Source organism: Anser cygnoides, chromosome 4 (assembly GCF_040182565.1).
Source record: "Anser cygnoides isolate HZ-2024a breed goose chromosome 4, Taihu_goose_T2T_genome, whole genome shotgun sequence".
Classification (NCBI taxonomy): Eukaryota; Metazoa; Chordata; class Aves; order Anseriformes; family Anatidae; genus Anser; species Anser cygnoides.
The window spans coordinates 23,496,135-23,523,150 of NC_089876.1; the positions used below are offsets into that span (position 1 = coordinate 23,496,135).

The window sequence follows — 27,016 nt, forward strand, 5'->3', positions numbered from 1 at the left end:
TGCTAGTTCTAGTTAGGGTCTAGTTATTGCTTCAATTAGTTAAGACATCAGTCATTTTTTACTTCAAGCTCTTTATGTTTTAGTTGGGAGGGAGCCTTTCATGTCTGGGAAGACACAAATATAGCAGAGAGAAATGAATGAGTTAAAGAGGGGTGCGTGTAAAACCAAATCCTACACACAGGTGGTTTCATGGAAGACAGATTGATAATGCCTTCACGTAGCATCTGAATATGTCCTGACATAGGTGGTGTCAGCCACCCTTACCTGCAAGGGTAGGTAGGGCTTAACTTGCACCCAGCACTTCAGGTGGGAAGGCTGCTGACTTTTCCATCCATTCTTCCAGCTGATTACAGCGCTCTTCTCCATGCAGCGCCTCTGAATACTTCGTAAGTTCCAGCACAGAATTTCTTTTTTTCTGCGTCTTGACAATTAACGTCTGGGTCTTGACAAGGCTGCTTTTTCAAAACATTTCGCCTGTAGCAACAGAAGCAATTGTGTTGAGATCATGAACAAACTTTGTTTTAAAAGCCCTTCTAATAAAGAAAGTCTATGCTCATGGGTTCTGTTCCTCCCATGGCCATTTAAAGTTTCAAATATTAAAACTATTTAATAATATAATGTTGGAGGGGTAATAATAGATTGCGATCATTTTTTAATGGCTCCATTGTACAAACAGTATAAAACTAACCTGTACATTTTGAACTTCACCAGTTTCCCCTTAGACTGTCTGAGATTTCCTTGTGTTACACTATTGAATGAGTTTGAGTTTCTTGAGTTATTACAAGTTGTCCAACTTGGCTTATTTTCCAGTGACGTGCTTAATCCAGGACATTGTATTAATATGAAAAACACTTAGTTGGAATAAAGCACAAATGTTCAGTGCCCAATTTATGTATTTTCTTGTGATACATAAGGCAAAATTCTCACCTGCAGTTAGTTTTGTTGACTAGACGAGCATCATTCCTATAACTGATGACTGCAGAAATGAGTCTTAGTAATGTTTTTGTTTGGACCTATTGTTATAGGCCGCTTTGCAGGAATTACGTGTATTTTTACACGTTGATGTAAACAGGAAAGGAAAACTAAAATGTTGTGTGCATTTGTGGTTCACTGTTAATGAACATAAGGGTGGATAACTCATAACAGACGAAGAATTGTGATTGCTTTAGTTGCTATGTAATTGCCATATGTGATAAGCGAAAGGTATAACTTTTGATTCTTAGCATATTCCAGGCATATTTTTACCTGAAATCTTGTGCTTCTCTTAAGAAAAATATAACTAAGGCAATGGTAATGTTAATACTCCAAAGCCAGAATAATACCATTAATGATGGTCCATTTTGTCCAGCCCCAAAATCCCATATGGTGTCCCTGCTTGGATATGTTGCATGAAGATCTTTTTATAAAGACAATTTTATATAATCTGGGTGGAATTTATTCCTTAGCTAAATTAAAACACAGATGTTCAAGGGTATGAAATTGCAAGGGAGGTGTTGCGGAGATGTGGAGACAAATAACTCCAGGACTTTTTTTGCGCTAAGTGTTAGTTCTGGTTACCTAACTTTGTACCTATTTATGGTTTTACGTGACACACATCACTGTAGTGTTTGAGAGCTACAAACCCAGCTACACTTGGAAAAAAAATCAACACTTTTAAAGGCAAACTTGAGTAGATATCTCAGTGTTCAGGAGAGCAACATGATTCAAGTATCTGGTTTTGGTACAAGCCCTGATTGAAGTATGCCTTACTTAAGGAGACCCAGTGGTCAGACACCTACAGTTCAGTAAGCTTGGAAAAAAGCTGGCCATTTTCAGTATTTCTACTTCTATGCGAACTTTTCTCTCTTACCTCTCATGCCACAGAACCACCTTTGGTGTCAGCATAGTTGAGCAGAAAGCAAGGTCTGACTTTCCTTTTGGTTGTAGGACCAAATCTCACGTTGGCTGTAACGCCTTTTGCAAGGCAGGGCAGGTACATCCGAACCAGACTCAGTACTAGGCAATCTTTTGCTGAGCAAAACTGCCAGAAAACCAGTCATTTTCCTGCTAAGCAACATCTGATATTGTGAGCTCCAAAAGTTTACATTAGGTATTTACCCCACCTAGGTAAAAAACAAACAAACAAACAAACCAAAAATAAACAGGACTTAACATTTTTAACTGCATGACAGTTATTTAAATACATTAAAAAGCACTTAACATTTCTTTTTCTATGGAATCATATAAAGTGTATAAAATGGTATGAATGTATGTACAAAAACACAAACCTCAGTGCTGTGGGCAGTTCTCAAACTTGCTGCTAGCACAGGAGAACTGGGTATTTACGTTCAAAAGGCAACACTCACCATTGTAATACTAGCAATACTGAAGAACAGACTGGGTTGTGTTAAATGCTATTGTAGCAGTAAGAGCCTTACAGAGGAGTTTAGATTTTATCCAGAAGTACACTTGTAAACCTTCAGGTTTGTATGCATTTACAACTTAGGTTCTATAACCATTTTTTGTGCCATTGAAAAAATCATATTAAAACAGAGCAGAACCTACCGTTTCTTTTCTTACTTTGTAACTTTACTAATAGTGTTTTATTTCTTCAGATATCTTTGCATGATTAGTCCTATGTATTTTATGCTCGCATCCTTTTATTAAACAAGAATACAGCACAGTCAAGACGTGTGTAGGGCACTGGAGCCTGCCCTGCTCTTGAGCAGAATGGTCACCCTTGCCATGAGAGGTGACGAGGAGCTTGAGGCCCCTGTATTCTTCACGTAGTATGTAAGCAGAGTGAGGGAATATGAAACACAGGCGCAATTTCCACATGTTACTAATACTGCAAATACTACGTTAGGTGATGGACAACAGCAGTACGGAGTGGAGCCGTTGCTGTGAGCCTCTCCCCCAGCAAGGTGCAACACATGGCAGAAGAGGCAGCGGTGCGCAGGCAGCATCACGTTGCCTTTCCTGGTCCGCACCAAGCAGCTCCTCTGCTGCCCGGCCAGGGGCAGCGGGGTGCCCTTCAGCTGAGCAGCAGTCTGCTGTGCAGCAGGCCAGCTAGGATTCCTACGGCTTGCTTTTAAGGAGACCACACGTCTTCTGTGGCGGGATTCGTGTCCCACCAAGACAAGAACAGTGTATTGCAACATGTACGGCGTTTGGTGTCCTCTCTCCGAAGCTATGCACTGAAATAACTCCGGTTAGTAAACCTACATATATGTCTGCGTGGGCATATGCGTGTTCACAAAGTGTGAACGCACAAGACAAAATCCTACATTAGCCTTTAAAATACTTATTACAGAAGGAAAACTTCAGATCCAGAAGTTACTGAGCTTCTAACTCAAGCTATGACAGTAGGTTTTTTCATGTGAAACAATAGAAATTTCTTTGAATTTTTCATCTGGGTGTTTTGTGATAGGATATCCTTTCAGGCTGCAGTCATAATACACTGCCAATATTTAGCCACCAATAATTTAAGGTTTTTATATACTGAATGTGGTAGATATAATGTAGTTGTAGACAGTCATATGTAAGGAATACAGAAAATTCTGGCAGTTTTTAATGCAGGCAGCGGGGTTCAAGATAGCTGCTTTATCCCCTTACTGGAATTTTAATTAAAGAAGGATAATAACAGATAGAATTAGAAAACTCAATTTAATCATGGTTGTACCAGTGCAACTCTAAAATAACTCCACTGGCCTGATGCTAATCTTATTAATTTAGGTCTTGTATCAGAGAGAGGCTCTTACTTCCAAAATCTTTAGCCAAAAGAGGAGTAGGGCTAAATCAGTGGCAGCAGAAAGTGGGGAGTGCAGCAGGGTACTGTGGAGGGAGCCCCGAGGCCTTGCAGGCTGCGGTGTGCGTGCCACTGCATCAGGCAATGAGATGTGCTGCACACCCCTCTTGTAACACCCCGACACCACCACGATCACCTGTCCCTCATCCACCTGCTCTTAAACTACCTCTGTGAGCACCCCCTGAGACCTGTTCTCAGAGACGAGATGCTGCGCTGCACAGACATTGTTACTGGTCAGCTGCAGTCATTCCTGTGCAGAATCCGGATCTCGAGAAGAAAGTCTTTTTTACAGACTAGATTTATCAAGGAGGAAAGACTAGGAAATGGTAGGACTTCACACAGGACTTAATCCAGAGCCATGCTGTTGCATATCAGCCATTGGGACTGATCACATAGCTGAAGAGATGAGATTTCAAATTGTCAAAGACTGGAAAATGGGATTGTACAACCTGCTCATAGTGTTTGCTTGCTTGGGTGGCACAGCTGCAGTCTTCAGTATAGTAACACACACCTGTAGTACGGTTAAATAGTCAAAAATGTTTATTAATAGAGTCCATCTCACTCTTAATAGCAATTAGGTTCATCAAACAAGGCTCATCTCTGCATTGTAAATTTCCAGCTTCGTCCGCCAGCCCTCTGTTACTCTTCCTGAAGCAGGTATTGAGACACATCCTCAGTGCAGTGCATGTATGATGCGTAGCAACGTTATTTATTAGATGAATATTTAGAGTCTATAATGAGTAACATTTTTACAGAACATTAAGATGAAATGAGAATTAATGACTGAGAGCCCTGTCTGGACAGCCTTCATTTCAAGCAACTCCCCAGCTGTAGCGTTGCCTCTGGGCCAGGCGGTGCTGATGCCTAGACCCTTCGATGTGCTCATGTTATTTATTACAGAGCAGTTGCATTTCTTAGAAGCCACAGCACGCACTTTATAAAAGGACCAAATAGGCATTCGGAAGCATAAAGGAGCACAAATTTAAAAATCAATGGCAAACTCAATGTTTTGTGCAAACCCTCTAAACCCCTTCTTTAGGATAGTGGTCCCAATATATATTATCTGCTAGTTAGTATTGTTTATTTGTGGTCTACAAGGCTGATGCCTGACCGTGCAACATAGGCACTTTAGGGTGAATGTAACAGAAGCCCTGACACTGCCTCAGTTTGCACGTGTATTCACAAGTGATCTCACTGACTGGATTTTATTAGACTGATGGCTGTCCATCTTAAAAGAAATCTCAAATAACCACGTGGGTTTAATACTCATAGATGACAGAATTTATCCATGTTTGTAGTTATGCACATCAGCTATTCTAAGATAAACAAGAAGCAAATGCAGTAAGGTCAGACATAGCGAGCCCAATGGAGCCTGCTATTCTTCCTGACAGTTTCAGATGCACAACAGAAGAAAATGAGATCACAGGGACAAAATGACAAAGATCTTTGTGTTTAATAATCCGTGAGATCCTTTGCTTCCGTGAGTTTGTCTAATTGCTTCACTAATTAGTCAATAGTCTTGGTGTTAGCAATAACCTTTGAAATGTTGGAAGTTTTGAAACAGTCTGTTGCTCACTGAAATGCCTTACTACTCACTTCAGTGCGAATTTTGTACGAGCATGGCAGTGCATATTCAGCCAAAGAAGAGATCTCAAAATACAGAAGTGGAAATATCTGTGGAGTAGGCGTACCTAAAAACAAATCTCCCTAAAAGAGTAATTCTTTCCACAAGCATCATTGTAAATGATCCATTTTTGTCTATCTTTACACGGGGAGCGAGGTTAATTGTGAAGACCTCGTTATCGGAATGTTCTTATTTCCATATATGAAAATGGAGCCATACTAAGAAATAAATAAGGAAATGACAGTGTTCAATAATGTCAGGAGTCTAAGGTACAGAGTCTAATCTAAAGGAGTCCTGTGTGTCCTAAGAGTCAAATCTAGGGGTTATTTTGTTACTAACAGTTTTCCTCACCTTCCTGTGCCAGCAGGAGACATCTGGAGGATCTTGCCTTACCGTGATCATCAAACATAACATAAATCATGTGTGACTGCTTTATAAATGCTTTCCTTAAAATGAAGGATTCGTCTTTTTATTTTTTCATACCTGCTGTGGTTTAATAAAGGCCACGTGAATTCTAGAAATCAGAGGGAAAATATTTTCTTTCTTGATAAATAATCCTGGTGGCTAGCATCATAGAGAATAGTCTATATTGTTCTGGCAAGACTAAGTTATTTTTTCTGAAGAAAACAGCTGTTTTTCTTCTTCATTTTCCACCCCATCATATTTGCAATAGCTCAGACACTGAGACCAGTGAACAGTAAGCAGTGGCTTTCTTTTTGGTTCTCAGATTCCTTTTTAGTTACTGGTAAATGTTAGGAGAATGATGAAATCCCATTATTGTTTGGTAATGGTCTTGATTTACTTATATATTCATTGGATTACATTTAAAAGTGATGAAGATTTATGCAATGTTGTTGAAGCATTTCTATTTATGTAATCCTGTATTTGGCATATCAAGGCAGTAGCAAAGTCTGTATGACGATTTACTTTGAAATACAAGTTATTTACAACATGGGATTATAAAGAATTAAGCATTCTTTGCTGAGCAAAATGAATGCAGTTGAGTTAAATGACATGCCATTTTAACCAGAAATATGACCACAGCACCGTATCAGAGGTCAAAGGACCTCTGTTATGAGGACAGAGGACCCCAGGCAGAGGACAGAGGACCCCAGGCAGTTCTTTTGTTATGCAGCTATTTATTGTTTTGCAAATCGTAGAAGAGGAGGCTGTAAGGGACCTCTCGTGGCCTTTGGATTTCTCCTCCAGCCTGCGGCAGGCTCAAATATACCTGTGCCATTCCTCACAGAAGATGGTCTAACTTTTAATGACAGCTCCACCGTCTCCACACCAGTTAAGGAAACACACGGGAAAATGGACTATGCAGTGTACAGCTGCACTGTTTCTTCCATAGCACTACTGGTAGTGCTTATAGTGACATATACAGGCAGAAAATAAGCTCATTAGTCAATAAAAACTACCAAAGATAAAAAATTCCCTGAAAATTTCCTTGCTTGCAATGAATTTCATTAGCTTTCACTAGTGAATGTCATTATTCATAAATTTTTCAAATCCAGTTCCTGCCTGTTCATTATTTTGCCGTGTCAGGAAGCTGGTCTATGCATCCGAGCAAAATACAGATAATAATATAAAGCAATAATCTGCCATAAAGGTTATTTTACCACAGATGTATGTCCTGCAGTAGACTGCATGTTTCAGGTGAAGCTTTCCCTCAATTGAGGCATTTTTGAAGTGTCTAATAGCTCCTGTTACTGCTTTTCCTTTGATGGGTTCATTTACGAATGGGAGTAGGAGACTCATTTACAGGATTTCTCATATTTAGCTGATTATCTGTTCTTATCTAGGATCCTCATATTTGGGATTCATGTCATTTTGTCAGGTCTGTTTAATGTCAGTCAATGAGTTAAAAACATTTTTTCAGAAGACAATGGAAGATGGGTGTGTAAGAGAGATCATCATATATTCTTCCTTCCTTTAGAAAACAGGGGTAAAATGATCTCCTTACATACTACCTGTTTTAATTATGGATTTTCTGTTTTATGCTTTCTATAATCAACTGCGCATAATACTATGTAATTCCATTGAGCACTTCTGTCGCTGGTGTATTATTCTAGCATTAATACCACAGTCAGTTCCTCATAGTCATTATGCAAATTCAGAATCATTTCAAATAAAAGATACAAGATCCCAAGTTGTGGGCTCGATTGTGGTTAACCATATGTGGGTGCAGAAGGAAAATATGACTTGCACATTGTCTTTTTATCTGTTCTGTGGCCAAGGTACAAACACCTTCATAGGTTGTGTTGAAGACTGTTAGTGTCTGGCAGTGCTAGAAATGGAAATGAAGTCGAGTCCATCCTTTCAACCATCTTCCACACTGCTATTGAGAGTATAGCCTCATAAAAGATCTTTATCCTCCTTTAAAGGTCATTATGGCTCATGGGGGTAGCATCCATCAAAATTCCCTGGTCAGAATATTCCGTGTGAATAGGTCGGTGTGCATCTCAGCGCTAACTGCTGCGTTTCTTTCAGAACTCCTTCTGTTTGTAATGGTTTTCCTGTCTCAAAGGACTTTTGGATTACAATGCCTTCACTTGTCTTTCTTATGCTTCTGCACAGATTGTTAGTTAATGGGATTGTTTTCCGTATGGGAAACATAACATTTATGCTCACATCATTGTGACACAAAGGGGCTTAGTAGAAAACTTGAATTTGCGTTACATGGTGCACTGAAGGTGCTGCATGACATTCCTGCTGCAGCGCAGTTACGATGTCGTGGGGGGGCACAAAATCCCTGTAGCAGCAGAGGGACTGAACGCGCCAACCTGTGTGCACTGAGGCATGACCGTCCGTGTGCCTTCTTTACGTCCCCTTGACTTCCTGCAAACAAACCATTGTGAAAAATACACTCTGAGTACTTTCAAGTACCCCTCTGTAAGAATAATAGTTAATATTCATATCATTATTTTCAAAATAAAAGCAAAAAGCTGGGAAAGACAGCTAAAGTCATTCCAAAGCACTAGTTTGGAAGGCAGCCTGGAGTTTGGTCACCGAGTAATTAACTTGGTATGCCACCTCTGGATGTTCTTCAATTGTGAAATTCTATATCGCACTTGTGAAAGGTAAAAACCTCTGGGAGGTGTTTGCGAGAAGCTGGACTTAGTTGTTTTGATTACATCTTCACAAAAGGAGCAAGTGATCGGTACGTGTGTTGTTCTTTTTCAATTGCTAACTCAAGATTATTAACATACAAATTTGCTGTTATCTTAATAAGTCATCAACTAACTGTGGGTAGCAAGAAAAATTAATAAAATCAGGGAGGAAACAAAATCGAGTCACAAAGATAATGGAATCATAAAAACAGCTGCATTAGAAAAATTAAAAACAGCCCTTCCGGTTAGATTACATAACCTTCACAAAAGATCACGCTTAGATGAATCATGAGGATCGGGAAGGGGGAACAGGGGCAGAAGTCAGTCCATCCTGCTGCGTCTGTCAGGCGCTGGGTGCCTTTGGGGGCTTGCACCCCGTGTCGGAGGGAGGCAGCTGTGCGGGGTCCTGGGTCTTGGTGGCCTCTGCTGCAGGCCCTGCCCGGAGTTCTCTCCTCGGCCTCAAAGCTGGGCGCTGTCATACAGCACTGGCACGGGGGTGCCTGTGGCACGGCAGAACCTGTCTGTGTGCAAGGGCAGGAGAAATTGATGGAGATGCTCTCCTCTAGACAAGGCGTGGTTGAATTTTGGCACCCCACCCCCCCCTCACCCAGGCCTGTTCTCTTGCAGATGCTCTCCCTTGCCGGCAGTATCGGGTAGTTTCTTCTTCTTCAGTAACTGCTTCTGCCGCAGCCCCGTGCTGCTCTTAATGTGCTGTGATGTTACTTGATAGTCCTCGCTGCGTAGTATTAAGAACTGCAGAGAGAAAACTCCTGCTTAATTGATGTAGGCCTAGCTCCCCAGTAGTGAGTGTCACTTCTGTGGGTATCTCAGCGCCCATCACTCTCGAAGCCCCACAGTTGGCTAGATTTGACCGCCAGGCTTTCCCAGCTGGCCCACCAGGCTGCAGCCATGTTGTAGTGACCCAGGGCACGGCCGTTTTCTCCAACCTGAGGAACGAGTTCAGAGAAGAGGGGCGCAGCTTCACCAACGGCCTCACAGGGCTCGTCCGCAGCTTCATGGTGCCAGGTGTAAAGCCACGCAGGAGCATTTATTGGAATTTCTTCAAAACGAGATGTGCTTAATGGGCCTGTACTGGTCTGTGCCGTGAAATATATGTGTGGCTCTTGCTTTCACTTGGTTTTGGTTTTGTTGTTTTTATGGCTCTCCTGTTTCATGCCTTCCCAAACCCTGCAACATAGTATTTTGTTTGCCTCCAACACTTGAATCTGCAGGGTGGTGAGGAGACTCAATGTCTGTGAGATGCCGTGGTCATATCGATTGCCACCGCATCCTTCCCTCAAGCACGTCGGTAACATACCCTGATCGGTTTCTCTTGGGTCTAGTGATGGCAGAAAGAAACGGTACAGCTACCACTGCACACACAACTTAATTGTTTAAAACATTTTCCAGTATTGTACAGCATTTTTTTCCTGTTTTATAGGTAATTCCATAACTTTTTTGTTATGATGAATGAGTAGGATTTTTGCATATATCTTTGTTACTGCACTGGTCCTTTGTATATGTTCTGCTACGCAGCTTTGCGCAGCTCATTCCGAGATCCTCTTTTAGATTTCAGAAGTTTTTCTTTGACATTAATTTTGATTATAGTTGCAAATTCCTGTCCTTGCAGGCTTTGCTGTTTTCCACTGCTTAGTTGTAATAAGCTTTGGTGTTCTGCAGAGGTAATTTTCAGACTTAATTTTGGTGTCTCTAAATGTGCTGTGTCTTCAGTTTCTCCTGTCACATCATTTAATTGTATGACAATAATTGCTTGTAAATTGTCATGTTTTCAAGAGCCTTTCCTAGTTTGCATTATTAAATGAAAGAATTAGATTTTGTTGAATTCTTCCACTTGTGCAGCTTGCAGAATGCAGCATTCTCCCTCCTGGAGAGATTCTGCCTTCAGCCCATGGTGCTGCTAAAGCTCCCACTGTGCTTTGGCATCTGCATGCAAATATTTGCATTTGCACGGTTTGCTACACGTCATTTCTGAGGGATGTAAGGATGCTTAGGCACCCAAGCTACAATCCAGGAACTGTTTGCACAGTCTGGAAAGGATTGCTGGGCAGCCTCTTTTTTTTTTTCTCTTTACTTTAAGAACATGGAAGGGCAGCTCTGTCCCCCAGGGTTAATGTGAGGTTGGTTGTAAGGATAAAATTCAGCTTCAGAGTCCTCTCCAATACCATACCCACTAGATTTCATGTTTATTTACTTTTTTTTTTTAAGAATCGAAGGGTTTAATCCAAACTCTACGGGAGTCAGTAAGACATCAAAAGGTGCGGCATTCCAATTCGTGCCACAAGTATAGAACCTCATTTAGGATTCACTGAGACTAACAGATCTTTCCATTAACTTCACTGACCTTTGGATCAGGCTCCAAATTTGTTGCGTGTAAGCATATTACACCCATAACAAAACTTAGAACTCTCAGAAAATAACATTTGTTTTACATTGGAAAATTATCTTGGTGAATAATCAGTATATTTGTGTTGAAAGACGACTGGTATTTGGATGTAGGAACAGCTTTTCCCTTCTGTCATGTGAATTCCATACTGATATTTCCCCTAAATTCTGTATTTTAACATGAGTCGTGACCTCTTTTATTTTACCAATTGCCTCCTTTTTTAAATATATATATATTGAGAGCTGGGTGTAATTGCTAAGCCAATAGGTGGCACTGGTTAATCACATTAACAGTCAAGATGCAGGGTATTCTATAAGAAGTCACTGTGAAGTGTAGCCAACTATTAAAGTGTATATTTTGAAAATTAATAAATAAATGTTCTATATATGCTTTAAATATGTCATCTCACAGAACTGATAGAAGGGAAAATTTCAAACAAATATGTTTAAAAACTGCATCTCAGTAAAAAGGGCCATTGTTTGATGTGGGGCTAAAAAAGAAGAGCTAATACATTCTGATGTCGATCACAAATTTGAAGGCTCAACCTTGTCATTTCTTAACAACTGAGAGACACATTCCAGTATTACTTGCTAGTTTAATGTTGTTTTCCATTACTTCTACTGACTTGAAGCCAAGTAGCCATTCCTTTGGGCTCAAATGCTCAGCCTACTGTTGTATTTCTATTTATTTTTTAAGAACTGTGAAGGCTGAGGAAAGGGAGATGCCACCAATGTTATTATACAATAGCCAGGTGGCTAGAGCGCTAACCCATTCTGCACCCACCATCAGGCCATGCTAGGACAAGCAGCTGTGTGCAACACTGCAGTAGTGTTGCAGTGTTTTGCTAGTCAGAATTTGGAGAGTTGCAATCCGTTGTGGTTTTTAGTTTGGTTAACAAATGGCCTTCAGTCTGTCCAGTTTCTCATTTCCCTTTTTGGAGACCTGAAGGTAGAGACCTGAAGCTTGGTGGTGGTGTTTGGGAAGGGGACGCTGGAAGAAATAACCTAGACCAATCTGTTCCCTTCCCAGTCTACCTAAACAGAGTCTTGGGGAGCTTTGGATGCCTATTGCAATGTTCTCTAGACACAGAAATCCCAAAGGAACCAAATGTCAACAGTGTTTAGAGTTAATTTTCTAGGAAGTCAGGGTGCTGGGAAACTCAAGGCATTTTTCCCTCTCTTAGCAGCTACATGATTCAAACTCATTGTTTGCAAAGTGCTCTGAGATTCTCAGATGAAAGGCACTATAGAAATGCAAATGACTTATTATTATGGTATTATTTTCAGATACAAGGTTTCCATAATATTTAGGGACATTTGTTACCTATTGGTATTCAAAGCTTTTAGTTACAGGGGTAATACACAATGCTATTGTGCAGTATTAGTTAAAAAAAAAAAAAAAAGGCAGTTTAAAAGGAATAATTCAGTTGAATAGTTGTATGTGACAAGAGCATACTAGCATTAAGAGGTTTGGCAGCCACTTCCTTGCTTGGTATTGCTCCTAAGTAATTTTTAACCTTATTTGCATCATATCCTTAGATAATTCTTATACAGAAATTCTCACTGCAGTTAGTAGACAAAGGTTATAAAACGCACATTTTTAATAATGTAATGCATTTAAAAAATCCCAAGGCAAGAATCCATCCTACCCACCCAGCAAATCTAAGCATTTAGAATAGTTCAAGGAAGAGGATAGATAGGTTTCTTAGTGGATATGCATTTAGGACTGCTTACAAGATGTCCTCTGCTCCTCCAGGGTTTCAGACCTCTGTGGATGCACAACAGATCCCAACGTTGTGTTAAAATAAACCTATTTGTGTGCATTTACACCAGCAACTAAGCTAGCAAAGAAGTAGGCTGTGAAAGAAGTGAGGTCAGGATCTCCACTCAAGCTTCTGTACCGATGCACTGCAAAGCGTTGGTACACCGAGCACAGAGAAATGACACAGGAATTGTTTCTTTGGTGTATACAAGGAGCAAGCAGCTCTTCCCTGGGTGACCAGAGGTGTAACGATACCGTGCAAACACATGGTAACAGGATGGTGAGCAACGTCCTTACGGAGCTGTGTCAAGCCTTGGTTGGATGGAAGTCACGGTGGGACTGCAGCCCGTGCACATGAAGCAGCCTTTCCATCGCTGTGGCTCGACTCTGACCAGTACAACCATCAGCGAGAAGAGAGGCTGGGCAGCCTGCACTGAGGGCAGAATATCTGGTGCTTGCAAACAGGCACTTTCACAGGGCTTCAGTGTTAACTCCTGTTCGCTTCCATATATGTTTTGGAATTCTCTTCAGCTGGGCCATTTTCCATGACATATTTTATCCCAGAGATTAATGTTCGGCAACTGTTTGTACATACACATCATCTGTTTACTAACATGAGAATGTAATATGTACTTTCCCTATTAAAAATAAAAGTGACTTTAATAGGAAAACAGCTTGTGTTTGAAGGTCAGACTTTAGCATGGAAATAGTTCACACTGAGAAGCAGCACCCTGGAGTACTGTAATGAAAATTGGCAGTGATTTGACTGAGCTGCAAGCCTTCAGAAATCACACCTCACACGAACAGTCCTGCTTAAACAGTGATTGCCTATTATTTGGCAGAAAGGCTGTAAATGTGTACATGGCTAATTCGATGCTGTCCTCAGAACTGTACTGGGGATGCACGGAGAGCAGGAGGGCCCTGACGGTGGTCTCAGCTCAGCGTTCAGCCTCGTCAGAGCATCTGGTTTCTAAGGGTCTCCAGTAGGTCTAAACCCACTGGAGCCAGCTGTCGTTTTTCATTGCCTATACAGCACGTCAGAAACAGCCTGTCTTCTACCTAAAAGTAGTTAAGAAAAAAATAAAAAGGATTTCAGATCAGCTTTCTAATCACGAGCACTGACAAAAGGTTAACTCTGCAGCTGAGGCAAAGTGCAGGACAGGTAGGAAGGAGAGCGTGGCGGTGGACTGGCTTATGAGGCAGCAGTCAGCAAGAGCTAGCACCAGTAGGAAAGGTGTGGTTTCACCAAGACACTGTCTTACTTGAAACAATGCCATTTTTGTGGTTGATTGTATGCTGGAGATGAGCTTAGGGTTATCATTTTTACGTCTTGGCTTACGTTTTTGCAGATACAGTTTCATAACCACAGTTTGTTGTGGGCTATCATTTGGATTTCAGAGCATCTGAATTACCATTAGAAGGTGCATAAAGCTCGTCTCGCAGCTCCTGTCTCATGTTGTCTGCTAGAAGAATGTCATTCAGCTAATCCGTTCATCTGTAGCAGCAGCCTGGAAGCTGGAATTTGCCTGCGTGACATTCTTGTTGTTGGGAACTGCCAGCTTCACAGATTTGCTGTCACTGTAAATCAGGTTAGATTTTATTTAATTAAACCGGCTTATCTGCCATCCATACTAATTATTGTAGCTTCTCTTAACTAGATGCAATTCTGTTTCCTTAAAGTTTCACAAGCTATTATGAATACAGCAATTCTTCAGTTTCATTAATGTAGTCACCAGACTCAAGACTCCAATTAAATAAGCACATTCCGTTAGAGTTGGAGGTAAGGATTAGAATACAGGATAGGTATGCTGAGTGTCTTATCCAGAACACATTTCTAGTTGAAGGAATGTTTTATCTCTTTTTATGTGATTTTTAGGATCTTAGAAATGTAGCACTGCTCTTGCAGCATGCTGTTTCATTTTCTGAGCAAGCCTCTACAAGTGATGCTGCGGGGAGCAGTACCACGTCTGAGACTAGAGCCGGTGGGGTTCTGCAGGGTGGGTCCTGGGGATGTAAATGGAAAGCAGCAGAATGCGGGCTTATCTGTTGTATACCTATAACAGTGTATTTCCCATCTATCGTTCAGTCACGTTTCCTCTTAATTTCTGCCTTTTCTCAGTAACTTTTTTTTTTGTTCCTGCAGCTTAGCTGATTTTAGTTCCCTGTTAACACTGTCTTCTGTCATGCTGATCATTTAAGTGCATATAGTAATAGTGAATTGCTGCTTCCTTAACAATAAAGCTATGGTTGTGATTAATTTCAGTTTACAAAGGGACAAGAATCATTTTTGGTTTAGCTCAGTAACTGACTAGTAAGCCAGTTTTCAACAAAGTTTATTCTCCTCATTTGTGAAGATAGGATGCTCTGTGTTTTGGTAGACTTGCATGACAAAACATGCCTGTGTTAAGGCAAAGAACATAGAATATATCGTCTTGTATCGATGGTTGATCTAAGGGCCTCAGTAGCTGTGAGGGGAAGAAGAAAAAATGTGAGGTATGTGAAATGAAGCGAAATACACGGGTAGCTTTTATGATAAGTTACAAGCAACACTGTGCAGTACAATGACTCCAGCCGAGTACTGAGAGAAGTTGCTTTGGAGCAGAAATAGCACTGCTGCGTCGGCACGCTGCAACCCTCAGGCTAATTAGCCTTGTTAGCTGTGTACTACATCCTGTAAGAAAAGGTTGACTTAGGCACTAGGGTATGAGAGAGAATTAATGACTGTGGATCCCAAGGAGGGAGCAACTCATCCGTCCTTCGTGGTCATTTATGGAGCTCTGGGCTGTAAGCGTTGGTTTTTGCACTCCCTAAACATTTGCAGGATGCATCCGTGTTCATCCAGATCTGGAGCACATTTCTGAGATCATCGCCATCTAATACGCTTTGACTCACATCACAGAGCAGTCTTGGTATGCATGAACTGAGTTTCTTTTGGATGAAAAAGATGTGCGGGTCTGATGTACTCCAAGTACTTGTTGGGGTTGAGCCCAAATGGGGTTGAAATCCCCCGAAACAGGGAGTCCAGATTATTAAACCAAACCTATGGGTTTTTCTGAGAGACTGGATTGCTGATTGCAAGTGGAGCTCAGGAGGTCATCCGGGCTAACTTCCCTCTTGAAGAGTGCTGCCAGCATGAACTCGGTCAGCCGTGGGCTTTTTGTGTCCAGCTGAGTTTTCAAAAGCTCCAAGGACAGAGAGTCACAGCCCCTGGACAGCCAGCTGCAGCTTCTCCTAATGTCCACTTGAACATCCCAAGCTGTAGCACGTCATTGTTGCCTTTGTTGTGCTGACACTGCCAAAAAAAGCTTGGCTCTACATCTTTTTAACTGCCCTAGAAGCAGTTGTAGGCTGGGGCTGGTTCCTCCTTTGCCTGAACAAGGCCAGATCCCTCAGTCTACCCTTGTGGGCCGTGCACTTGGCCCCGACCACCTCAGTAGCCTCTCCAGTTTCTTCCACTTCCTCCTGGTTTGGGGTGCCCAGAACTGGGTGCTGCACTGCTGATGTGGCCTCTCCTGTGCCAAGGAGAGGGTAATAACTTCCCAAAAGGGAAACGAGAGAGTGAGACTGAGCTCCTCAGTGTAGCCCAGAACAGCGTCTGCCCCATTTCCAGTGTTCACTTCAGACACACAGAAACTGCACTGCAGATTTAGGATCTCCCCTTGCATGGTGTGCCCACAGTCACATAGAAATTTTACAGTGGAGCAACATGACTTATGCTTCTGGACCATTCTTTGTCTTCAGAAGACCTTAGCATGTTTAGTGGATTTTAAAGCTAGAAGTCATAAATACGTAACATTGTTGTACTTAGAGTGTTTTATGAAAACTGCCACACCTCTGACTTTCTTCCACATCAAAGGCTTGTGGAGGAAGGGTTGTGGTAAATCAGATTGAGTGGATTAAGCTCGCGGTTGCACTTTTGAGCCTTTGTGGTATACCCTTTTTACATGAATGCAGATTTCACAAGAAATAATTTCTTGGGAGGTGTTCTGGATTATTTTCTGTTTATAAAGAACAATGGTATTTTTACCACACATTTGTGAAATCCATAATTTAATTCAGTACGCTAAATTCTTAATCTCCTCCTTGGTATTTTAGTATACCTCTGAAATATTACACAATCTCCTAGAACTGTCAAAATAGAAAAAGAGTATAAATCTGTGGCCTTGGTTCTGTGAACAGACCTGTGACTTTAAATGTATCGACTGTGGCTGTGATAAATAAAACATTATTAGACTTGAACACAAGTCTTTGGTTTACAACAATATAGGACTTGTTAAATCAGTTTTAACCTATTAGTTTGTTGCAGTTTAGTTATACAAACATTGCTTTAACTGCAGTAGGTGTTCTCCATCACTTATAAGTTAGCCTTGTTTTTTTTTTTTTTGTATCATGCAGCACTTGGAACTAGTGGTTTACAACAGTTGTGTTTTATTTTTGAAAATAACTTAGCAACAGTGTCAGCCCTCTGTGTCTTAACGCACGCAACACTGGCCACAATCTAGGCCTAGTAAAATCCATCACATATCTTAATCTTATTTGGAGGGACAATAAAATATATTATCTATACAAGGTCTAATTACAAAACAAATCTACTTCAAATCCGACTGGCTGTTTCTTGAGTGATATGTTTTATATGAATGTGTTCAGACTAACTTGGACAGATAGAATGTAGTAATATTTTTGGCATGCTATTACAATATTGTACTTTATTATCAAAATATGTCATTTTGCATGGTGAGAATAACCTGATGTCAGAACTGCACATTTAGTATGCTATCGGGAATCATCTGGACCAAAAAATACCATAAGTAAGATGCTATTATTTCTTTCTGCCTTTTAAGGTACTATCAGGTTGAAGTTGTTGAGGAAAGTGATAGCATTTGACATTATGTCATTAACTAATGTTATTAGTTTATTTCTAAGTGCAATAGTCTGTTTCATCTTTGGTGTATCTCTTTGTTTTATGTTTCTAATTAGTAAAATCCAACTTCCTAAAAATTACATTGAAGTCAAACTGCTAAAGAAATACTTATTGCTGAATGGCAAGATGAATTCAGCTGCACTTTACTGAAATATACACTGCATATGAAGATAGGTATTAAACCTGATGTTGCACACATAAACGCATTTATGTGAAACAGAACAAAGTACAACATACAGTTTGGAGATCAAATCCTAACACTACATTTTCATCAGGGGTGTGTTTGTGAATTTTAAGGGCTCTTTTTATGTGGATAAATCAGTATCTCTGACTGAAAGCAGAGAGTTCATATAAATAACATCTTTTTTCCCAACACAGATACAATAGCAGAAAGGAATGCCCTAAGAGAGCATGTGTATCCTAAGCTGAGAGAATTCTGCAGGGAAAACTATGGCCTGGAATTTCAGGTAGGTTTTATTGAATCTTGCATTATGATAAATACTATTTCTTGCAATTAACTCTGTTCAGAATGTATAATGTTTCTGAATGTTGTAATTGTTGTCTTATCACTGGTAAAATAGAAAATTACAAAAACTATATTTCATATATATGAATTGTACTGCATCGACATACTTAAACTATCTTACTGGCAGGTTTGAGGTAAATCCAGAACAGATGAAAAAACTGCACAGTTTTACAGCATAATATCTCACTGTTGGCACAAGCAATACAGCAACCAAGTGACAACTTTCACGTTAGAAACTTAATCAAACCATCTGTATTTTAACTGTTTAAGGATAAATAATATCAGAGCTGAAATACTGTGCTCTGATTCTAGAAACCATACGAAAGTTAATGTCATCCCTGCGATATATTTTTAATTTCATATCGTCAGCATTATATTTCATCATCTGCATAGTCCCCTAATTGTTTTAGCTACTTACCGGTTTGTCTTCTACTCTAATGTGGAAAATGATTTAACCAGGTGAGTATTGAAAATCTGATTTAAAAAAATGAATTGAATGTGGAATATTTCAACAAAATTCCTATTGTGCCTATAGTATAACGCCTATAGTTCCTATACTATGGGATTTGCTTCCTTTAATGTCAATCATAACATTCCCATTGCTTCATTCAATTCAAATTTTCCTTTGTACTGTGGAAGACACATACACAAATTTGGTAAGAGCCAATTAGTAAAAAAGTACAGTTACATTTGATTTAAAACGCACAAGTTTGGCATTGCAGTTACATTACTGATAGTTTTAAGTCAGGTATATCCTCATTCACAGTCCAGTAAGGTCAATCAGACCCATTTATGTCAGCGTGCCTTGAACTAGCTCTCTGTTAAGAGAAACAAATGCAGCATGCAATGTTGTAAAAATGTTTGGTTTTTCAAAAAATCTGGTTCTAAATCTTCAAGCCTTCTTCACATATTAATGTTAGCATCCCATCTCACTGACCCCGGAAACTCATCTCTCCTGAGTATAGCTTCCTTGACAACAACTATTGCCTTTTAGATAGCATCCTGTTCCTCACAGTGTGTTATTCCTGATGTACGTGCAGCTGGCTTTTAATCAAAATAACAAGTTCTTGAATTAGGATATTTGGTCTTAATTCCCTGAGTCACAATGGAGCTGCTGAGTCTGCATGGTGGTAAATTCCAGAGTGATTTCTGATTATGGCTATATAAGAACTTCCTCTGAAGGTCCTAGCTCATCAGCTGATTGGGGAGCCCCAGGTGCAGTGGTACATGCAAGGAATATCAAAAGATACTGAAATAATAAAACATTTCTCTCCTGTTACTACCACGTGATATTCATGGAAAATGCCAATATAAACTCTCTCAGCATCTTAATTTCTCAGTCATCTTTGAGGAGACATGTCAGGGAGAGGAGGGAAATGTCTCCTCCAAACAGATCATAATCCACTGAATTCTTAGTGGGAGAAAGCATGTCTGTCTTCAGCTGAATTGTAATGTAGTCTCTAGGGGAGGAATAATTAAGTTTACTCTAGTTGATATTCATGGAAGCAAATTATTTTATCTTATAGTTTCAACACCAGGAGAGTCCATATGTGATATGAGGTCTGAGAGACAGCTCCACTGACACATTTCTGGAAACAACTAAAAAGTTATCACATTACTGAGGAAGCAAAGTAGAAAAACTTGCACCCAAAATTACCAAGGGAAAATAGTAAAGTATTCTGGGGGAGGTAGTCTTTCCTACTACTGATGGATTGTGTTGTTTCTTGTGATGTTTCTTGTGTTAGCATGCAAAATCAACACAGCTGATTTTAATGCAGTGGTGTCCAGAAAGTATCATGTACTTTTCAGTTACAGAGATACATTTATATTTCCCTCTGGTTCTGCAGACCAGAACACATAACTTTGCATCCTGTTACATGATCCTGTACTGAACAAACGTGAGCGACCTCAAAGGTCTGCCACAAAGGCATTACTATATAGGTTGCTCTGAAAACACCCTCTGCATGATAAATCATGACCTAAGTGAAATATGTTCCAAGACATTCATTGCTCCACCTACCACTGAGTCATCTGGCTCCACTGATAAGCGCTGCAGGTGTTGCAAGGCATGAGATCTGTCAGGCATCCTAAAGTTGGTGGGAGCTGTTGGGGAAGATAGCCACCTGTGCATAGAAGCAGAACAGAATATGTTAAATCTCTCTATGGATTTTATTGTTCGATGCACTTCCTTTTCTATTGAATCAGCAAATATTGCTGAAAAACAGGTACCGGTTAAGACAGAAATAAAGTTAGCAGAGAAACATGCTTCCAGAATGCATGGTATTTTATACCTGGAATATAGGGTTTTGGGGGCGTGGGGGAATACAGAGTAGTTAAAGTAGTTGTAATAGAAAAATTTTGGAGGATAACTAGCAGTAGTTAACTAACAGCATATTCTTTTGTTCTTGGGAACAATGGGACTGTTTCAAATCATTTTCACTGTGTGATGCATGTGTGAGGAAAGTAGAGTCTTTGCATGAATGAAAACTTTAGTGTCTGTAAGCAGTCAGATGTGATAGAGAAAATTATTCCATTTAATTAGAAAAATCTATGAAACTATCAGATTGGTAGGACAAAAGCTAAAACAAACAAGGAGAAGCACTGAATCGTGAATGAGAAGTCTCCATTAGGTGACTTGTGTGGAACTAACCTCGAGCAGTGTCAGCCCATCTTGTTGCACTGGCTTTTGCACAGAGCACTGGTTGTCATCTCACTGTGACAGCCTTACTGAATGTAAGAGTGGGGTCAAGCCGTTCCTCCAAGTGTAAGTGAAAATATACTTCAACAGCAGACACAGCTGTCTTCCTGTTTCATTTCTTTAATTTAGTATATCCTATTTATTTTAGTTGGCACAAAGAATAACTGATAAGCTCCTCCCTTTGAAATTGGTGGTGCCTTCAGAGGTTTGATGGCTAAAACATTTCTTTTTGCAGGACAAATTATAAGACATTAAGATATTATGCACCAAAATTATGTTACCAATAAAAATAATCTATAACCTTATAACACTTGGAAGGCAGGTGCCGAGCCCCTACAATATACAGTATCCCAGAGAATTTCCTCTTCACATTTACAGTGTTATCAGATTTCTGAACAGTTAATTAAAATAGAAATTGCCTCTATGTTTCAGATGAACTTGAGCAGCACAATAAATTTCTTCAACCACTAATTCAAATGTTTTTGACTGTATGCTAAGATGCTCTAATTTTATGACTAGAATACTTAAGCTCTATCATACATCATTCAAGTAATCAGACAGCTGAATACAATATGAAGTTCAGGAATGAAGTCATGTAGATAAATAACAGACAGGAGAGAGAAAGCAGAGAACACTTCTTTTTCCTAATCAGATTAAAAGACAAAGGGCAGAGAAGAAATGAGTAAAAATGAGGGAGATAGGAAGGCTGTTTGAGATGTGATTTTATAAGGCAGAAGACTCTTGTTCCAACAAAATTTTGGAACAGAGTGTCTGTAAAAAATAAAGATGCTAAGTGTATTTTCTTGGCAGTGTAAGCTACAATGCATTTATACTTAGGGCTGTTTCACTCATGATCAGTATATCACCTAGTGTGTTTGGCAACAGAGCTCCTACTCCAGCAAATGCTGACACAGGTCCCAAACTTTTCTGCCTGAAATAACCAACAATGCTGTTGGTAGTAAAATTAAACATGGGCATAAATACTTCTAGGATTAGGTCTTAAACCTTGTCATTTATTGTTATGAGAAATTTTCCAAGGAGATTAACCAGCTACACACCAGTGAATTTACATCAACCCACTGCTAGCTCTTATATTAAATCTTCAGGCCAATTTTTTGATCTGTTTAGACAACAATCAGTTTTGTGTTTGTGTTTCTCACAGCAAGACCAGGGTGCTCCCACAGTACAAATAATATTATAATAAGCAATATTGTGATGTATTCCTGTCTCAATACAATTTTGATTTTATTTTTTAAAACTGGCAGTTTGGACTTCTTTGTTCAAGGTACATACATAACGTAAACTTCAACAGCAGCTTAAACTAGGGCGTAGTAGCATGTACCATAAGTTTTATTCCAAAATTTATAAATGCATACATATGTTCCCTGTTCTTTTAATTTCAGTTGTCCACAATAAGAATTCAGCCTCTTAGTTAAAATGTGTAGTGAAATCACACTTCATCGCTTAATTTCTTCAAATAAGTTTAACATCGCTATTCCAGTTTCTGTCAGGAGTTTGTTTGCATCCCATTACCATCACAAAGCTGAGTCTGCGGCTATAAATGAAAGGCTGAACAGCAAGCTGTCTGCCGTTGCATATCTGTACAATCTTTGCTTCCAAAGTGACAAAGACCAGCCAACAAAGGAAGCACGATATTACAGAACTGCACATATTCTTTCTTCTGAGCCATGCGCACAGGATGGTTTTATATCCTGTGGCTACAAGTGACATGGGGTGTCAAGTCGTAGTCTTGAATGTGATCTACAGCAAAACTCCCATTCATTTCCGTGAAGCCAGGATTTTATCAATGCTTTTGTCATTATTCTTACCTATCCATTATATGCAATCTAGTAGCAAATAGACTACATCAAATCAAGATCTTGTCATGCTAATCTCTTCACAAAAATATGAATGTGAAATGAGAGCCTGTCCCAGTCCTAGAGTGTACTTACAATCTAAACAGAAAAAAAATCTGGAAGGGAAAATAGAGGCTCAAATTGTTACTACTTAAGGAAACCCTGCCAGCCTACATGAGGACTGGATATAGATCTCATTGCCTTTCACAGCCCTGCAGAACAATGCCTAGCAGTACACAACATGCTGTCAAAGTTAATTTTTAATCTGATAAGTAGAAAGAGCGTATGATACATTAACAATGTTACAAATTATTATTTTCCAGGTCATAGACTTATACTGGGGAGTTGAAGCAGATGAATGGGACAGTCCCGAGCTGCAGAAGACTCGCATGAAGCTGTTAGAAGATTGCCTGAAAAGTTCTGCAGGTCCATGTTTTGTTGTGGGTATAAAAATAATGTTCTCCTTTACAACAATAGTAGATTATTAGCTATCCTAACATGTGCATTTCAGTAACAAATGTATTCTTTTCTTCTTTCTGAATATTTGATATTCCTCACTGCAACCAACAGTTTCCCTACACCGCACTGTACAGTAACTGCAATTATTCCCCATGAGTGGAGAGGAGGGAAGGATCTTTCATGAGCAGTCCCTATAGCAAGTTGTGTTTAAAAACCACAAGATGTGATTTTACTACCACCACAGCAGAAGAAGACGGACTGCTTGTGTAAGGAGGCCACCGCTAATTAATTCTTGGCACTTCTCAGACATGAATTATTGGCTGGCGTAGAAGGACTTAGTTGTAGAGGCGCAGCAGCAGGCAGGAGCTAGCTGCTCTCATCTGGGTTTTGCTGTTTTGTGTGGTAAGCCCAGGACAAGTTAGGATGCCATTTATTAGTGTCTGAAAAGACTGGAGGTCAGAGACAACCTGAGGAGAATCTGATTCTTTGATTTTTCCTGCTCGCTGCCTTCTCTTCGCCAGACTACTGCTTTTAGGATTCTTAAAAGAGTCAGTAAAACTGACAAAAAGGATATATTTTCAGTGGCTGTTTTTATTAGGCATAAAGGAGAGACCAAAACATTATAAAAGCCATTATAAAGCCTTACCTATCTCTTTTAATGTCAGAAGTATCTTACAGTAGATGAACCTGTTGTTTTATATCAAGCTCAACAGACAGTTTTCAGCTATTCCTCGCAGCTTCTTAGCTGGAGCAATTTGAATTTATGAAGTCATGCCAAACACCACATAGGGCTGAACAACTGAAAGGCACTGACAGTAGACTGTATATAATCCTGGTAGGTATGCTTTTCTCCCTCCCAGTGAATCATATACAATAGATTTTGCTGTCACTGATTTTGTATTAACTATACAATTCAGAATAGTGTGAATTGTTACCTCTGCTGTGCTTAGAAAGATTTGTGCCATGTTTTAAGATGAACATAGGCCACTTGAAAAATATTTTAAGAGCAGTTTAGTGCATGGTATGCTGACTGTATTAATTTTCAATGCATAGACAAAAAGTATACTGGCTTTTGATAAATGCATTTTGCCAGCTGTTTGGAGAGCTGCATGTCCTCATTATCTGCAAAGAGTAAGGATGTTTTTCTTGAACTTTCTGGGTGGTTCTAGAGAGAGAGTCTCTAATGACTTTGGCAGTTCAGTGGTATGAACTGTATGCTTAACAGCATCTATTAAAGTATCAAAGCAAAAGACAAGATGACTTAGGAAGAATGTTGGCTTATTTTTTGTATGAGAGGTACTATGTGAAAGGGAGACTTCAGAGAATGTACAAAAATTACTACAATGAGTAGGATTTGCTCTGATCAGGGATACTTCTATAAAAGATAAATATTTCTATTATTCCCAAACTTATTCTTTATCAGCTGCCTTGAGTCTCCATCTTTGAGAGGAATACATGGGTGAGTTATGACATTTTTTTCTGTGTATAGTTATAGGGCTGTGGAGACATTAGGGTAAGTTTCCAGTTAAATTGCCCTCTATCAAAACTCTTCATTTGCATTTAAGAAGACAACCAACATTATTTTAACTATTGTAATCAGACCAGATGTTTTCAAGTAAGCATGCCTAATCCTGCTCAACCGATTTTGTCAGTTATTATACTGATCATTAGCAGAAGTTTTACTAAAATACAAGCATTTTGTTATTACAGACCTTTGTACCAACTTTCAAGGATTGGTCTGAAAGTAAAAAACAATGTTGCTTCAGTTTAGCGTACTACTGACTTAGAGCGGAAAGGCTTGGCATTTTTCTTTTAGCAACACCTGCAATTACCCATGTATGCTCTTAAACATGCATGTTCTGAATTCTCAGTGAAAGAAATGTCTGAATACACCATTGCTGAATAATTTAGCAGCTCAGAATTCTGAAACTATTAAGAACTGCCTGCATGACGTTGTTTCTAAAGAAAGAAGAGAAATCAAGCCAAACCAGAAATTTTAAACAGAATAAAACAGTCAGCAAAGAGGTTGCAATGAGCCAAAGACCTCAATATTAAGTCCAATTTTTCCAGCTATGGACAGGCGTAATAGCTCTCCCAATGTCTAGACTGGCAAAATTACAGAAATCTCTTTATGCACATTTGTTTTTTCCTCTGCTATACCTTTGTGGGATGGGTTTTATTTCATTTACAACACAAATTGAAGATGATTCCATTCCAGAAAGCATAATTAGTTCTAATTTATGGTAACATAATTAAAAACTGACTTTGGCAATGCAGACTTTGGGCAACTTCCCATTTCTTGAGAAAGTTCTGAAAAGCTTGCCATTTCCATTCAGCTGGGTGTTTTCTTACTTTTCAGTTGCTGCTTCCTTAATTCAAACTCAGATCTTGGATTAAATCTGAGTGTTCAGAATTAACTAACGGATATGAAATGATTATAGTAAGTGTGCCTGTATTGTGATATCAGATGAAGAGAAAATGAAATTAAAGTGCAGAAGATAGAAGTCTTAAGCTTTCGTTCAGATAGAAAACAGCAAAAAACAAATGAAAATGTATTCGTAAATGAAAAGGAGGAAGCAGCTCTGAAAAAGTGGGTAATTCGTTTCCTGTGGCATTTTCTTTGGGAAGGTATGGTCCCCAACTTACCTGGTACCCAAGTTCTATCAACATTAGATTCAGTTAAGGGAGAGGGAAATTGTTGGGGCTTTCATTTGGGTTCTTGGTTGTTTGTTTGTTTTATCTATGTAAAAGCAGTACCTATAATACATGATCATTTAGAAACTCATAGCCCTTACTGTAGGTGTACATACATACTATGCTATTTTTGAACTACAAAGTTATCAAGATTTATGAGGGAAAAAAGTACTATTTCTGTAGGAAAAATATTTTCCATACAAGTTTTGTACAGAAATCATGCTGGTTGTCTCTGTACTTTAGATAGGGGGTTTGAAATGCGGTATATTTATTACATTGTGAACTACTAAACTCTGCAGTACATAATGATAACCAAGATCAAATAAATATGTCTCCAGTGCATCACTGGAACCTTTACATTTTGTCAGGTCATGTTTCCCAGTAACTTGATAAGAGATGGCAATACAGTCAAGGCATTAGAGTGACAATGACTGTTATGTTATCCCATTGCTAGTAATGATCATGAACAGGATTCATCCGTTTTGTGTCTATTCTCAATCCAGACTATACACCTTTAACAACCAGTAGAAAGGTGTAGTTACCTCTAGTAATATCTGAGTCATCTTCTTGAGGTGCACCTATTTCTCCATTGGCAGCAAAGAGACATGAGAAGGTAATTAGTTGCTAGTTGAGGAACAGAAGTGTAGTGTTTGATATTAAGGCTGTGCAGTGCTTGATATTTAGAGCGTTGTTAATCTATAGTGAATATTTGCAGAAAGAGTTTACTGCCCTTTTCCTGGGGTTCCCTAACTAGTAGGTGGTACTAACCTGCTGTTGTTTGCCCTCGGTACAGATGAAAGAACTGGCATGCTCCTCTGCCCTCCTCTTCAAACACACCCAGCAAGCTGTAACATGCGGGTGCTCTTGTCCAGCTGTGCAGCACCACGCAGTCTCTGCCTGAGCTCCTCTTCTTGCATGAGCACATCCTGAGCAGTTGTAAAATGAAAGGGAGAAATAGCAGTGAAGTGTGAGTTTGTCGCCTGTAACAGTTTGCTCAGTTCAACATGTTCGAATTTGTGCTTAGACGCTGGTTACACCAGCACTTTCAAATTGAATTGTAGCATATCAGACACAAAAACCATGCATTTCAAAAGTCATTGGAAAATGCAGCACTGAATCATTGCACTGAAAGAATACTAATACAGTACTAATAAAGGTGCTTATTCTGTCTTT

General features: G+C 39.6%; 1 protein-coding gene and 1 long non-coding RNA gene across 3 annotated transcripts in view; one reads left to right on the top strand and one right to left on the bottom strand.

The window, feature by feature from the left end:
- On the bottom strand, positions 1-26,750 carry LOC136790660 (uncharacterized). The gene is made up of 4 exons (XR_010831018.1): positions 26,612-26,750; positions 20,157-20,259; positions 1,850-2,102; positions 1-474 (listed from the first exon to the last, which is right to left on the bottom strand). It is a non-coding gene; the product is annotated as an uncharacterized lncRNA (long non-coding RNA).
- The window catches only part of NWD2 (NACHT and WD repeat domain containing 2), a 59,894-nt gene that overhangs the window by 3,528 nt on the left and 29,350 nt on the right, over positions 1-27,016 (top strand). Inside the window, exons 2-3 of one of the 2 annotated variants that reach the window (XM_066995752.1) lie at positions 17,989-18,077; positions 23,014-23,130. In XM_066995752.1, the coding sequence (XP_066851853.1) occupies positions 17,989-18,077; positions 23,014-23,130 (206 nt within the window). Of the gene's footprint in view, positions 1-17,988; positions 18,078-23,007; positions 23,131-27,016 lie in introns of those variants that run through there. The other variant, XM_048072925.2, reaches the window with a different exon arrangement.